General features: G+C 38.6%; 1 protein-coding gene across 5 annotated transcripts in view; it reads left to right on the top strand.

The window, feature by feature from the left end:
- Positions 1-15641, top strand: part of KLHL32 (kelch like family member 32) — a 129363-nt gene that overhangs the window by 19619 nt on the left and 94103 nt on the right. For 4 of the 5 annotated variants that reach the window (XM_055714699.1, XM_055714696.1, XM_055714697.1 and 1 more), the window contains exons 2-3: positions 11360-11448; positions 14152-14332. In XM_055714699.1, the coding sequence (XP_055570674.1) occupies positions 11426-11448; positions 14152-14332 (204 nt within the window). In that variant the 5' untranslated portion in view covers positions 11360-11425. The remainder of the gene's footprint in view (positions 1-11359; positions 11449-14151; positions 14333-15641) is intronic. The other variant, XM_055714698.1, reaches the window with a different exon arrangement.

Here is a 15641-nt window from a genome sequence, read left to right as displayed (position 1 = left end):
GTTTCCTCTTCCATCTGCTTTGCCACTCTTCATCTTCCTCTTGACATTGTCCAAGTCTGGTTCATCATCAAGATGAATGGCTCCTTTCCCAATTTGCTTAAAGCTGTCAGAAATCTTTTGATGCCCTCTTCACAGAAAGGCGTTTGCAAATATCTTTTTGTTTTCATACAGTGAGGAGCGGAGGAATAGTTGGTAAGTCGGTCATGTTGCAAGAGGCTAGAAGGCAACTCCTGTTCCTCTAGAGCAGAATTGTGTACTTTAGTCTTTGATTTAAATGGCAGATTATTTTTTCTGTCAAAAAAAAATATAATAAAAAAAGGTGAGAACCCAGAAGCTCTGTAATAAAGGAAGATTTTGAATGCCCTGTTCTGTCCTTGACTGGAAATTTTAACTTTGTACAAAGCACGTTTTAAATTAGTGTATATGTTAACAAAGGATCTCCAATTACATATTAGAAATTTTTATTGTTTTTAAAATATTAGTTAGTAACTGGCCCACATCTCTTCCCCACCCCCGCTGCATCCATGCATTTATGAACATGATAAATAGAGAAAAACACATGTATAAAACTAAGATGTTTACTATGCTAGGAGTTTCCTAGAACTTTGAGTGTTCTTGCACAAGACATGTTTAGTGCAGGGATTCAAAAGCCTTGTTTGTGCTACTAACATTGCATGGCCCATTCCAGGCTAGAGCTGGAAACTCAAAACATCCTATCAGCAGACCCTTATGGCAATTTCTGTCAAGGTCTTGACCTGAGCCACCTAGTGCTCTCCCAAAACATTTCAGGGCACGGCTTGGGAGTTAATTGGTGACTTTTTCCAATTAGTTGTTTGGATATGTCCATGTTATTTTGGAGGCCCCAAGAGACCAAATGAGGGCTAGTTGGCCGCATGGTGAATGGAACCAGCACTGGCACTGTTCAATTTATTAACATTGAAACCTTCCCTGCCTTTTAAGGATGCATGTGGGTGAAATTATCTACACTTCCAATGAGGAAGTGTATTTGGTTTCCTTTGAGCTGTTAATGTATATGAAAAATTTCACGCTAGTTTAATAATATGAGTAAAATTGATAGTGATTCTAGGGATCAGTTACTGTATGACTTCAGTAAATTGTTAAAATAGAGACATGGAGGTCAGTAACTATGTACAGGCATTCCTTCCCCCCGCCCCGGTTGCTGGTGTTGAAAGCACCCACAGAACACGCAGCAAGTATTTTATGCTGTTGTAATTATGCTGTGAGGGGAGAAAAAGACCCCTTGAAATAATGTGGTCGCTGTCCTGGAGGTATAGATTATCCTGAAGTTAGTTCTGCCACCCTGTGGCTACCGAAGGTCATTCTTAGGAGGTGCGTGTTTGCTACTGTGATGCACACACGTCTTTTAAACTATTGCTTGCATGCTATTTAAACTTGAATGCTATTTTGTGGAGGAAGTTGAAGGACTGTTGTAGTCCCATAGAGATGTATAAATGCTCTATGCTTTTATTGAAAGATATAAATACTCATTCACTGGAAATGCAATTACTTAATAAATCTCATGATAGAGTAGTGTGTAGACGCATAACTGTTCACCTGGTCACCTCAGTTATGCGAGTGCTGTACACTATCCAGCAATCACTTATCTTTTTCTTAGTTTTAGGCAGAAAATGTGATCGTCTGTGTTTCAGTAATAGACATAAAATTTGTAAGTTCACATAGTCTACAATTTTAACAATTAATCTGTCTACAATACTGTGTACTCCTGTCGGGCATACATACACCGTATGCAGATTCAAAGTGGTTTCAAAAGCATACCCATGTATTTTTTGGCACTTACTACTCTAGAAAAGAATGATTTTGTTAAATAAAAGCACCGTGGTGCCTGTGACAGTTAAAAATCCAAGGCTTACCTGCGTGAGGCCCTGATGAAGTTGACAGCATTTCAGAGCACACCTCACTCTTTTGTGTCCATTTCATTGCTCATTTTTAGAGTTATCAGGAGAAATAATTATGATTGCTCTGTTGCATTTCTGTTGCTCTCCACTATAAGGCATTCTGACCTCTTTTAGAGAAGCCTTCCACGTTTTGCAACAAACATTGAAGAAAAATGCTCAGGTTTAAAGAACAGGGTTTTTTTTTGTTTTTTTTATGCAATGAAAACGCAAATGAAATTCCAGAAGAAAGTTCAGTTGCAAACTACTTAAGTCACCCTGTCTTTTCTTGACCTCTGCAGGAAAAATCTGGAAAGCATACTTCAGCGAAGTAACTGAAGATTTAGGTTCATGCCAGCAGCAGTGTGCCTTAAAACTAAAATGCCAGAGAGGTTTCACTCTGCCTTTATAATGACTGTGTACTCAATGTAAGGTTTAGATACTTTAGATAAGAGTGCTTTGTGTATTTGTTGCTCAAGTTTCAGAAAGATGAGAAAGTAAGTTTATAGAATAGTTTGGGTTGCAAGAGACCTTTAAAGGTCATCCAGTCCAAACCCCTGCAATGAGCAGGGACGTTTCAACTAGATGGGGATCAAGTTGTAATACTGTTCCCTGACCATTCCCTAACAATGACACAAGGGTCAGCTTGTAAGGAATGGCTGCCTTCTTTTGCAGGTAATTCCTATCATAGCTTAAATGATAACAACAGTGAGTGGCTCTGCAAAGCTAAGCTGATAGTGCACAATGATATGGTATTACAGTTGTATAAAACTGATCTTTTTTTCAAATGAAAAATGTTAAACAGTATACACAGAACAAGAACATGTGTTATTGAAAGTCATCAAACCCCAAATGCGTGGTTTTCAGTAGAACTGCAGGCTTTTTCCTTTAGTGGGTACTATGCTACTGCATTGAGTTACACAATTGCTTGCGGTTTTATCATAGAATGTAACAATCTCCTGCTCAAGTAGTAGTGTAGGTAAAATATGCCTGAGGTTACACAGATGATTATTGACCTGGATTTTTTGGGGTTTTTTATCTGAATACCTCTTCAGAAAAAATGTTCTGAATACTAATATATTCAGATACATAGAAGATTCAAAGCCACAAAAAAGGTATAAAGACCATAAAGATGTGGTTCTACTTGTACATCCATTACCCCTGTGGTTTCATTTTCTCTTTCTGTGGTTTAAGATCTTAGTGACTCTGTGAAGTCAGATGGTAATTTAGTAATGATAGACAATAAACTTCATGATTCTAATTGACAGTAGCTGATGGCCTGAAGATAGCAATGACCTTTCTAGTCTCGCAAGAAAATAGTTTGTAACTGATCAGAAGAGTGTAACTCTTTGATTTGTCAATGTTTTTATTTTATTATTGATTTTACTAAGTATTTTCTTGCATTGTTTTGACTGACTCCTATTTTTGCAAACACATCCATTTCAATTTTTTATGTTCTTGGTATTGTAATATTCATTTAATCAAAGGTATGTTTTTTTCCTGGTGCTGTGAATACTTTCTCTTGAAAGTCACTATGTGGAGGCACTAAATTAGATGAGAAACTTGTTGAGCTGAGTTATGGTTTCACTGACAACATTGTGCCCTGGCAGAGTTTTCCTCACAGTTGTGACGTTCTTGAACATTTTTGTATGGAATGAGAAAATTCTTTAAATCCACAAAGATAGCAACAAAAGAGGGAAAAAGCAGTGTCTCCCAGGCAAGTAGGAGAAGTGTGTTAATGTACTCAGAAGAGCAAGTTTGCAAACAAATGTTTTCTTTAGCTGTTTCCAGGTGTTTCCCTTTTGACAAATCAATTTGGCAGAGCTTTGTTAAAAGATAGAAGATAACACTGTCACATATTTTCTGTGACTAGTAAGCTCGTAGTCTTATTTCTGAGAGACAGTGAAGTACAGCTTGAAAGGATGATTTATTTTAACTTACTAAAACTAGAATACTTCAAAGATAAAACCGGAAGGTCCTATGAATAAGGATCTGAACTAGGACAGAAAATTGCCATGGGTAAATCTCAGTGGTCTTATTCTGCATCTGTGATGGCCTTCTTCAGGATGTGCTATGAATTCGTCCTGGAATGAAATGAACACAGTGTACTTCTGATAGTTTTCAAATGTTACATTTTCTTCTTAAAAAAAGACCAAATTTAAACCAGGCATTTGAAGTTGTCAAAGGTAGGGTAACTTCACAGTGTCCAAATGCTTTATCTTCATGACCTGTTTATTTGGTTCAAAATTTTCTTCCCTGTAGAAAGCCAGTAATGTGATGCTTATGATCCCTTCGGTTCATTTTTGCACTTGGTGTATGTTGTTATTTCTTCTAACTGAAATGAAGAAGTATGGGTTGAAGTGAAAGTGTTTTTCAATTCTTAAAATATACATTTTGAAAAGGAGTGACTTGAGAGAAGGTAGGTAACTACTTGAAAGTGCAAAATCTCTTTAGAATTCTTTGAGTACTTCTAGTTTGTTAGCATTTTTATGTATATGAATTTTCATATGTTTATCGCATCTAGGTTGGCACGCTGCAGATTTAATGAAAGTAATGTTGATATTTTCCAGCATAACTTGAGAGTCAGAATTAATAATATAAATAAATGAAGTATTGCTAACTGGAAAGATAGATACATTATCAGTACTGAGAAACAAAATCACATTTAGTGGGAAGTTTTACAAATCAAGTTTTATTGGTTACCGACAAGAGAGACAGCCTCAGTTTAGGAAGATAAATAAAAGCAACGTATGTGAAATACGGTTAAAATCTTTACTTAATTCCTCAGGCTTTGGCTGGCTGGTTTGAATAAGTGTTAACACTGATTACTTAAAATAGATATTTTTTTTGAATAGGAAATACTGTTTTAGATAATATAGAAACAGGTAAATGAGTAGCTTTCCCAATTCAAAGTGAAAAAAATTAAAGGAGGAGAAATCAAAGGGCCCTTCACACCCTAGAGGAGTTTATAGGCGGAGTATTAATTAATTAATGCAGTGCTATTCTGTGAAGTTTAGTGGTAGATAGGAGATCAGCAACCTCATTTGTGATTAACTGGATGAAAGCTTTCTGAAGTACTTAAGTACTAGTGTAAAGGATACCACAGTTCCCAAACTTTCTCACTGCATCCTTTATTAGGAGATGAATAACACAGATCTTTCCAGAAAGGCAAGCCAGTCTTTTTGTCACTCTGAGTGGGTCTGAAGCAGCAGGGGCTATTGTGGGGAGCAAATCAGTAGCTGCATCATTCCACCTGAAGACATCCCCAAGGGTTCTCTGCAGCCTGCTCTTCTACCTCATTCCAAACGTGGCTCACCAGAAGAGCAGGGATGTCATTTTTGCATTTGCAGCGAAGATTTATGTATGATAGCTGTATGGATCTCAGTGAGCTGTTTGAAAGATATTTGGCTCAAATTTTGTGTTGCGGTTTTTCAGTTACACTTTTTTTCTTTAGGTGGGGAAAAAGGCATCAGTTGCTGTGTAATCTTCTGACTTGTCTTTTAATGAAATTGTGATGCTGGCTGTGCTTGCAAGAGAAGGATCCCTTCTGTCTACAAAAGCATCTTTCATTATCTCTTGACTATTATATTAAGCTGAAATCTGAAGTGGTAACTGCCTGTGTTTCACTTTGATTTTTCTCAAATTACAATTATTACAATTATTATTTGCCAGTCTAGCCAAATTTCTGAGGAGGGCAGAGTCTCACTTCTCCCACAGCAGCACAGTGTGGTAACTAGAACTATGGAGACAGCCAAGTGTGCAGCAGTGGATGGAAAGAGAAGCCCAGCCCATGTGGAAGAGCATCTTCCACTGTAAACTGCTAAAGCCAATGATTAAGTGACCTGTACAACTCCACTGGAGAGGAGAGATCACCTTTGGGGGAAGTAGACAGTTTAGTAACTGCTGCCTAAAATGTAATTGTCTCAGTAGGGAAGAGAGAACTTGCATGTTGTCTAAAACTTACTTTATTTTTGTTTAAGGTTAGGGTTTTCAAATTGCTTCATTTTTGTCTTACTAACAAAAGTAATGCTTATCTTCTGTAAGTGAGTTCACATTGAGGTTATTGTAATTCAGTTCTTATTTACAAAAAGCAATTATGAAAATTATTGATGAAACTGCTAAAGTGGAATTTATTTTAAATAAGCCTGAATTATATAGAAAAGCTGCATGTTTTCAGGCATTATTAATAGACTGTAGTTTCCATTATGAATATATATTTTTACTGGTTTGCAAGACAAAGCAAGCATGATTAGAGGGGCGAAAATGTTTCTTAAGCACCAGATCTAAAATACATTGCCTGTTCATGCACAGAATTAGTTCTGTGATGATCTGGACTATGGCTTAAGTCTCTCTGTAAAATTGGGTATGTGAGTCAGAAAAAAAAGCTTATGACTTTGAAGGAAAAATAGTGAATGTTGTGGCATTCAAGTTATTTTCAGTAGTAAACTAGACTAAACATGAGTTTTGTTTTGATTTGTAATACACCTCCCTGCCCCTTAATCTACTCTGTATTCTATTGGCAAGTAGTTTCAAGAATTAATCAGAAATGCTTTATTTCCTGCAATTAATTTCTAAATAATACAAGGAAAAAAAAAACCCCAACATTGTGGGAAAAGGTGTAACTGAAATTGTTTCAATAGCTCATGTGCATTCTGTATAAACTTTGAATGTGGTATTGGCTCCTGAAGATTAAACTAATTTAAATGAATGAGATTTTATTTTCTGCCAGTAAATGTGTCCTTTTTCAGAATACACTGTCTAGAAATAAACTGCTTTGTCTACCATTTCCAAAACAATATTACGATCAACTAAACTAAAGGAAGAAATACTGCTTGCTTAAATAATATATTTTAATACTCTCTGAACTAATTCTTGAACTACATTACTAATTTAGATTAGAGAAGTATGCTGCATCCACCACATGCTGTTAGGCTAGAGTGGCACACTGTTCCAAGATTTCCTGAGAGAGTAAAACCCTTACTTTTGACTTGTGCTGCATCATAAGACTAAGACAAAAAATGACTAAGACATTTTGTGAGGCTGCCACAGAACAAAGCCTGCTTTGAAATATTAGTTGGACATAATTAGTTGCATAGAAAGTGTTATTTCTTTTGAATTTCCTCTCTTTGAAATCCCTACGTATACTGTGTTTTCATGGAAAACTACTGGTCCCCCCCATTCCCTGCCAAATTATTGTTATATTCTTTCAGCACTAACTAGACCATTACTGGTTTTTTTGTTTGCAAATTCTTAGTTTTTACACTTTTCTAGGATGTGAACAAACGAATGAAGCAATAAGAAAATAAAAGTTAGTTGTAAAATATAATGGGATCAGTGGTTAGTGATCTTCATCATAAACTTGTAAGAAGTGAATGTCTCAGACAAATAATATGCAAAACAAAAAAGTCTTAAATGCTAAATTTGCCATATCTCAAACCTAAGATCTAAGGAGTGTTTTTTGTCTGGCCTATATTTTTCCTTTTAATCTAGTGAAATACTTAGTTATGCTGGAGAACAGAAGGATTTAGGTGGAATTGAAGTTTTCCATTTAAACCAAAAGTCTTATCCTTAAATTTATAAACTAATCTTCTAAGCCGATTTAATTAAAGTAGTTAAATAGAAAGACAATAGTAGGTCTTAAACATTCTAATGCAAAGAGTTTCCTTATGTACCAATGACAGTTGACTTACAGGAAGATGCTGTGTCCAGCTATCTGAAACAGAGGGGAAAAAAGCTCTTGGTACAAACGATTTTTGGAATTGTCCTGGCACAGCACATCTGTGCAGCAGGTGGAAGTGCCCTTTTTTTTTTTTTTCCCCCCAAGGATAACTACATACATCAGAATTTCCAATGTTTAAAATTTTTGAGCTGCATTAATTCTGTATTGCTAAATAAAATTGGTGCGGTATTGATCAAATGATTTACACACTGTTATAGTACTCCTGTAAAAAAAGTGAGGCATGCTGCACTGGCACTTGGGAGGAGAAAGGATGTGTGGCAAAATTTAGGAAAGGTTGGTTTGTCTGGGTAAAACATTGAGGTCAATATGGGGCTGTTCTGATGTTCTGTTAATTCTTTTGATTTAAAGAACAAAGTCAGAATTTCTTAGTGACTAAGTATCCTTTATTGGCAGTGCTGGATGCATGGGGGATCCTTCCACCAAACGTGCATGTTTAAGGTTGCTAATCATTCCATATTTATACAATGAAATAATGATTATTCAACTAATATCTATACATATTCATTATCTAATCCCGCCTACCCTCGCTTCGTATGTTAATTAGCTTATCAGTCCTTCGTGCTTGTGCAAATTCTTCCAAGAATTGTGGGCAGGGGTCTCCGAGACGTGGGCAGTGGTCTCTAGGAGGAAGGCTGTAGGTCTTCCTCATGGTGTACTTTTCACCTTTTGCTCATTATGTGATGGTCTTGCACATTTGCAGTGTTCTTATCAGTCTGAGGTAATTTATGCCCTTGCTGGCCATCTGCTTTTCTTGCTTAATTATTTCTTTTACCCTTATCTGTCCTCTCCTGCTGAAGTGTTCTGCTAAAGTTTTAACATAGAAGGTCAGCAGATAGGCGGATGTCTAACAAAGGATAACAGAACAGACACCGAAGGTAGATGAGTAACATATGGTGGTACATGATATCTACAATTGTTACAGGGGCTAACAAGCATAATGGTTATTCTTTAATTCTATTCTAAAGTTCGTTCACACTACATCACTTTGAAGCATATGCTTTAGCTATTCTAGAAGCAGCAGGTTTCCCTCCAGGTCTTGGCCCTTCTGTTTGCTTTCACTGCTGCTTGGGTTTTTTTGTGGGCCAAAGAGTTTAGATCTCTTGAAAAGGTCAGAGAAAGATTGCATTTCTTCCCTGTCAGCTTCTAGCTGGTGAAGGATATCCTAACTGCAGTGAGCAACATCAGGACTTTTGGACACTTCTTGACTTAAAAAAATAGACAGATTGCAGAAGGTGAGGAAGAAAAAATTGGATCAAAGTTTCCTACTAGTGTTTATAAAAATGCGAACTGGGCTCTACTGTTTTCAGGGGAGTTTATCTTTACAAAAATGCTTCTTTCTACAGTGCCGTGATGAGTAGGAAGGAGGGTGGCCTGCTGAAACAAAGGTGATCTGATCAAGAAGTTTAACAGTTTATTGAGCTATATTTCTGGTCGTGCTGACTCTGGATCATGAGAGGGACAGAAATAAAGTCCTTAGTAGCCTGTGTGCACTCAAGGCCCCAGTTAGGCCCATGGTTTGATCTCGGTGGAAGCTTCTGACAGCACCTGGAATAGGGCATAATTTTAATTGAAAGCCAAACACCCCCACCCCCTGCCTTGTATTAAAGATGACTGCTTATTCAGGGGCACACTGAAAACCAGCAGAGAGGAAAAAGTTCTGTCACCTTAATCACTGTCGCCTTATTCAGGTACGAGGACAGCAGTCAGAATCATTTAGGTTGCAAAAGACCTTTGAGATCACCAAGTCCAGCTGTTAACCCAGGACTGCCAAGTCCATTGCTAAACCATGTCCCTAAGCACTGCATACATGTTTTTTTTTCTAAACAACTCCAGGGATGATGACTCCACTGCTTCCCTGGGAAGCCAGTTCCAATGCTTGACAACCCTTTTGGGGAAGAATTTTTTCCGAATATCCAATCTAAACCTCCCCTGGCACAACTTGAGGCCATTTCCTCTTGTCCTGTCACTTGTTACTTGGGAGAAGAGACAGACACCCACCTGCCTACAGCCTCCTTTCACATAATTACAGAGGGCAATAAGATCCCCCCTGAATCACCTTTTCCACAGACTGAACTCCATTTTTCTCTGACATGCCTTATGACTTTCTCTAGACCCTTTGCCAGCTCTGTTGCCCTTCCCTGGACACGCTCCAGCACCTCTACATCCCTCCTGAAGTGAAGGGCCCAAACCTGAACCCAGGATTCAAGGTGCAGCCTCACCAGTGCCCAGTACAGGGGGACAGTCACTGCCCTGGTCCTGCTGGCCACACTGTGTCTGACACAAGCCATGATGCTGTCGGCCCCCTTGGACACCTGGGCACACTGCTGGCTCATGTTCAGCCGGCTGTCGACCAGCACCCCCAGGTCCTTTTCCACTAGGAAGCTTTCCAACCACTCTTCCCCAGATCTGTAATTGTTTGACAGCTTTGGGGAATAATTTCTCTGTTACAAGACCCTTTATCCTTTTTGATACAGAAGCAACTTTCAGTAAGTTATTAAGCAGCATAGATTAAATTATAAGGTAATTTTAACATTTAACCTTTTAAAAAAGCTACAGAGTTTCTAAAACTGATCATATAGCTTGTATGTACTGTACTGTTTGTATTTGCCAGAAGGTTTGTTTATAAAATCATATAATCATTTAGGTTGGAAAAGACCTTTAAGATTGAGTGCAACTGTTAACCTAGCACTGCCAAGTCCACAACTAAACATGTTCCTAAGTGCCACAGCTACACGTCTTCTAAATATCTCTAGGGATGGTGACTCCACCACTTCCCTGGGCAGCTGTTCCAATGGCTGACAACCCTTTTGGGGAAGAAATTTTCCTTAACATCTGATCCAAACCTTCCCTGGCACAAGTTGAGGCCCCTTTCCTCTTGTCCTATCACTTGTTACTTGGGAGAAGAGACTGACACCCAGTTTGCTACAACCTCCCTTTAGGTAGTTGTAGACAGCGATAAGGTCTCCCCTGAGTCTCCTTTTCTTCATGCTGAACCACCCCAGTTCCCTCGGCTGCTCCTCAGAAGACTTGTGCTCTAGATCCTTCACCGGCTTTGTTGCCCTTCTCCAGATTGACAGAGGTGCTTTGCCATAGCACTGATTAGTCAATTAGGAATGTTTCTCTGGGGGAAGTGGGGGCTGGCTTTTGGAGTATACAGTAAACCTATCTCCTCTCCCCTAACAAACTGTGTCTTTAGGAAAAATTAATACAGTCAAGGCATGAGTTTAAGTGTGTGGCAAAGCTCCTTGACCCTAGACAGGCCTATGAGATGATACTGTGAGAGACGTAAGATTTTTATAGCTGTGTGTTATTTCAGGGAAGTAAGCAAATACTGATAGATGCTTCTGGCCTACTCCTCAAATTGAGGGATTTTTGGGAAGATATTTCCCTCCTCACCACTCTTTCACTTCCATTGAAATATGTGTTCCTTACTTTGCAGAGAGGAGACATGCCTTAAGAGCAGTAGATGCAGGAGGTTCAGATGGTAGGGTGGGAATTTCTAGAAAAGACTAGAGGAAAGGCTACTTTCAGACTGTACTGTATCTAGGCAATGAAATTTCACATGCACCTAATCTATATGGTATGTCTTTCTGTAATAGAAAAATTGAAGCAAGTTGCTTTTGATTACACGTCCTGAAAGTATTGATTAAGGCTGAGGCTGTGTATGCTTTGAATTTTAATGTTCCTCTCCTTTCTCTCTTTCCAGCTGGAATGCTTGCTGCTTTCCCTACAGGATTATAAACTTTGACATTCATAAGAGGAAAACTGAAAGATGCCTTCTGAGAGGTGCTTGAGGTATAGTACTTGGTGGCACGTAGGAAGTCATCTACATTTAGGATGATGTTTACCAAGTCATGTAATGGACAGTAGAAAAGTGAAACTAATATTTTTGTTCGTTAAGTAGGAATTCACATTATTAAATATATATCCCTGTCATAATCTGCAAAAATACTACTTTCTTGTTGCCCCTTACCTCTGGCAAAGAGAAGCAGTCCAGGGATTGATTTGAGCCCACAGTCTCTTTATATATGATCTTGTTTATGGCTTTGTCTATACTCTGAATTTGTGATTGTGGCTGCAACTGGCATTTTACATTCATGCATTTGAATTGGTGGCTGGCGATCATTTTTAGTGTGTGTAGTGTTCCACTATTCAGGACATACATTGCTCTTCCAGTTCTTTGAAATGGCTCAAAGCATTCTCTCCAAACTCAGCTTCCTGCCTTCCAGAATCTCCCATTCTGTCTCTTCCACTCTTACAGAGTCTTAATCATCTATATGTACTTGCTGTTGTAGCCTTTCTCACTTACTTGTATTGCCCATTGTCTCACTGGAAAATTTGACATTTATAATTTAATTAGTTTCAGGGGGCACTTTCAGGCAGAACACTCAGCAGAATTTGTTAATCTAGTTGCTTTTCTGCAGAACCTTGCACTGCTCTGATATGCTGGCAGTTGTTCTGTTTCACTGTTCATCTGGGAGCTTAGAGATCTACCTGGTATTACTGGGACATTGTATCATTCCAGTTCTGTTCCTCTTTCGGTGCCATGCTTCTGTAGCAGAAGAGAATCAGGAATTCCTTGCACTTTATAGCTTTTGAGTTTATCAACTGACAATATCACTACAAAGTGGCCATGTTATGTTTAATGAATCAGTGCTATTTCATTCATAAATTCCAGTTAATTTGCCTTGCATGTGTATACATTCTTCATATATTGTTAATACAAGGGTTACAGGCAATTGATTTTCCACTTTGGTCATTGACTTGAAAAAAAGATTATGATAGAGCTCAATTTAAAACTACAGATGCCTGATTTTATGTATGTGTGTATGCATATGTGTATATATGATTTCCCCACAAAAATTACCCTTGTACCTTGTCTCTCCAATCTGTTTTCTATTGGGTATAATAGTCCTTTTCTTGTGGAAAAGGACTTTCATCTCTGGGTGATGGTGAAAAAAGCAAGAGGAATGAAGTCTTGGTTCACAACATGGGAAAAGAGCCTAATAAAGAAGGGGGGTGGGTGGGGGTGGGGGGTTTGGAAGAAACAATCTCTACGTATAATTAGCTTATTATACTTGCACTAGTTTGATTCAGTCACTTTGCTATAGAAATTATGGAAGGGAAATAATTGTTAGAAATAATTCCCTTCTATTTTAACAAGTTATATTTCTTGATAATTGTCATTTAAAGTATCAATGGGGTTCCACAAACAGAACGGGTGAAGGAAAAAAATAATTTGAATGAATAATTTTGAAATGTATGTAGGGTATGTCCATGTGTGAAACCTAAACTATTAGGCAGGGGGTGAAGTTCAGATACAGGTTATTCCTGTGTAATTCCGCTTCGGCCATCCTTCTAGAAGTAACGTCTTAGTTCTTGACTTATTTAAAGATTAGGTTGGATCAGAGCAAACAGTCTGCAAGAGAGGTCTGCATTAGTATTACAGATACTACAGAGGTGCAGGAGTGGGATAGGCAATACAGAGTGTGTGTGTTGATGGGAAAGGAGAATATAGCAGCCACATTAGCTGCTGCATAACGTGTATGGAGTGAATTACGTGATGGTATTGGAAAGGTGATAGTTTATTTACCTTTTAATCAGTAAAACCCCAAAATTATACCTTCACTTTGATTTATTCAGGAATGACTCTCTGCAAACTCACCTTCTATAAAGACGTGGATTCTCAGGCAATATAAATTGGTGTAGTCTCACAGATTTCAGATAAACTTCATTGTGTTGTGCCAAAGAGGATTTGCAGATTTGTTTGTTTTATTTCCATTTATGTCAACAGTTACATTGTATGTTCCTTCTGCTGTAGAAAAGGAAGCTGCGATCAGCCAGTCTTAGGCTGCATGACATGGAAATCTTGTATGCATACAAGGAGATATTCAGAGGTGGTGGAAGGCCTCAGTATTTTAAAAACAAGCAAACATCCTCCCCTGGCCAATACAAAACAAACAAACCAAAAAAATCCCACAACACTTCATAAATATGAATGATTTGAAATGGTCTGAAAACATTTAGTAGTGCAGTATCAGACTTAAACAGGCCACCTGACACCATGAGTCTTCACTCTTTTTAGTAGGACTAGTTACATACATATATATATGCATACTCCTTTCTAATAATGAAGTTTGAGCACACTTAGAAGTTTTCTGTTGCTCAGGGACCCAGGCCCTTTATTCTTCTCCCTTAATGCTAACATGATGGTGAGTTAAGTCCAGCTGACTTCCAGTGCAGCAAATGAAAATCAGAACAGCTGAAGTTTTTAAATTTGAGTATATAATCAGGTTTCATAATACTTTTTTATATTGAGCTTTTCTTGTGATGTCTATACCATGTAAATATTTTTGCATGACAGGGTTCATGGTGCTTTTTGCTTTCCAAGAATTGTTAAATAATCTTGTCTCAGAAGAAGTTTGTCTATATTTCTGACAGAATCTGCTAGTTTCCTACGGTTTTTTTGATAAAAAACTTTCCCCTTTCCTCTCTCAGTGTTCAGGAAATGCTGACAGGTCAGAGGCTTTGTCAGTCCAGCTCCCATAATGATGCTGTCCTGGCAGCCCTGAACCAACAAAGAAGTGATGGCATACTTTGTGATATCACCCTTATTGCTGAAGAACAGAAATTCCATGCGCATAAAGCAGTTCTGGCAGCCTGCAGTGACTACTTCAGAGTAAGTCCAAAGATTTTTATTTTTTTTTCTTATAATAATATTAAAAATTACCCTGGGGGTGGGAAGGCAGGGATAGGTATAGATATCATACTGAACAAGCTTTAAATTTGAGCCTATATAAAATTCAGGATTATTGCACATTCAGTAGTGTATGCAACTTTAAATATCTACATGCATGTCATAGGAAAGAAATGTTAAGAACTTAATAATTTTTTTTATCGATATTTATGAGTAGTCTACCCCCCCACAGAGATAGGCAGTACACATCTGTCTATGAATCTTATGTCCCAGTAAATCAAGTGGAACATTTTTTTGTAGAACCCAGATGTTTGAGACAGCTGTGATTAGAGCATGGAAGAATGGGGAGAACAAATTTAATAAATGCAGTTTAAGTCAGCTTGAGAGTGGATTTTTGTAGGGGTGTAAATGCTTACTTTCAAAGAGGAGATCATAGTAAATTTTTAAGCATAATAAAACTTACTTTCAGAAACAAGCGTTTCTGAAATGTAAAGATTAAAATATTCCCTGGGAAATCTAATTCAGACACTTAGCATGGAAAATTGAACCCAGGTGCTAAAATCGGAGTAACTGAAAAGTTGAGTTTTCTAATAGGACGAACATTCTTCATATGAAGGAATTTTACTAGCCTGCATTATAATATACCTGTTCAAAATGTTGGACTGACTATAGAATCATAGAATGTTTGGGGTTGGAAAGGATCTTAAGGATTATCTAGTTTCAAGCCCCCTGCCATGGGCAGGGACACCTTCCTCTAGAGCAGGTTGCTCAAAGCCCCATCCAGCCTACCCTAGTCTCGCACCTCGGGAGAAATAACCCCATACACCAGTACAGGCTGGGAGCTGACCTGCTGGAAGGCAGCTCTGAGGAGAAGCACCTGGGAGTTCTGGGGGACAGCAAGCTGCCCACGAGCCAGCAGTGTGTCCTGGTGGCCAAGAAGGCAAATGGGATCATCCTGGGGTGCATTAGGAGGAGCGTGGCCAGCAGGTCGAGGGAGGTGATCCTCGCCCTCTGCTCTGCCCTGGTGAGGCCACATCTGGAGTCCTCTGTGTCCAGCCCTGGGCTCCCCAGTTCGAGAGAGACAGGGAACTGCTGGAGAGGGTTCAGCAGAGGGCTATGAAGATGACGAGGGGACTGGAACATCTCCCTTGTGAAGAAAAGCTGAGAGATCTGGAGTTGTTGAGGCTGGAGAAGACTGGGAGGGGATCTGATCAATTTCTACGAATATCTTGACTGTCAAGAGGATGGGGCCAGGCTGTTTTCAGTGGTGCCCAGTGACAGGACAAGGGGC

The sequence above is a fragment of the Falco cherrug genome, chromosome 6 (genome assembly GCF_023634085.1).
Source record: "Falco cherrug isolate bFalChe1 chromosome 6, bFalChe1.pri, whole genome shotgun sequence".
In the NCBI taxonomy this organism is placed as follows: Eukaryota; Metazoa; Chordata; class Aves; order Falconiformes; family Falconidae; genus Falco; species Falco cherrug.
This window is presented reverse-complemented; position numbering and strand designations above follow the sequence as displayed.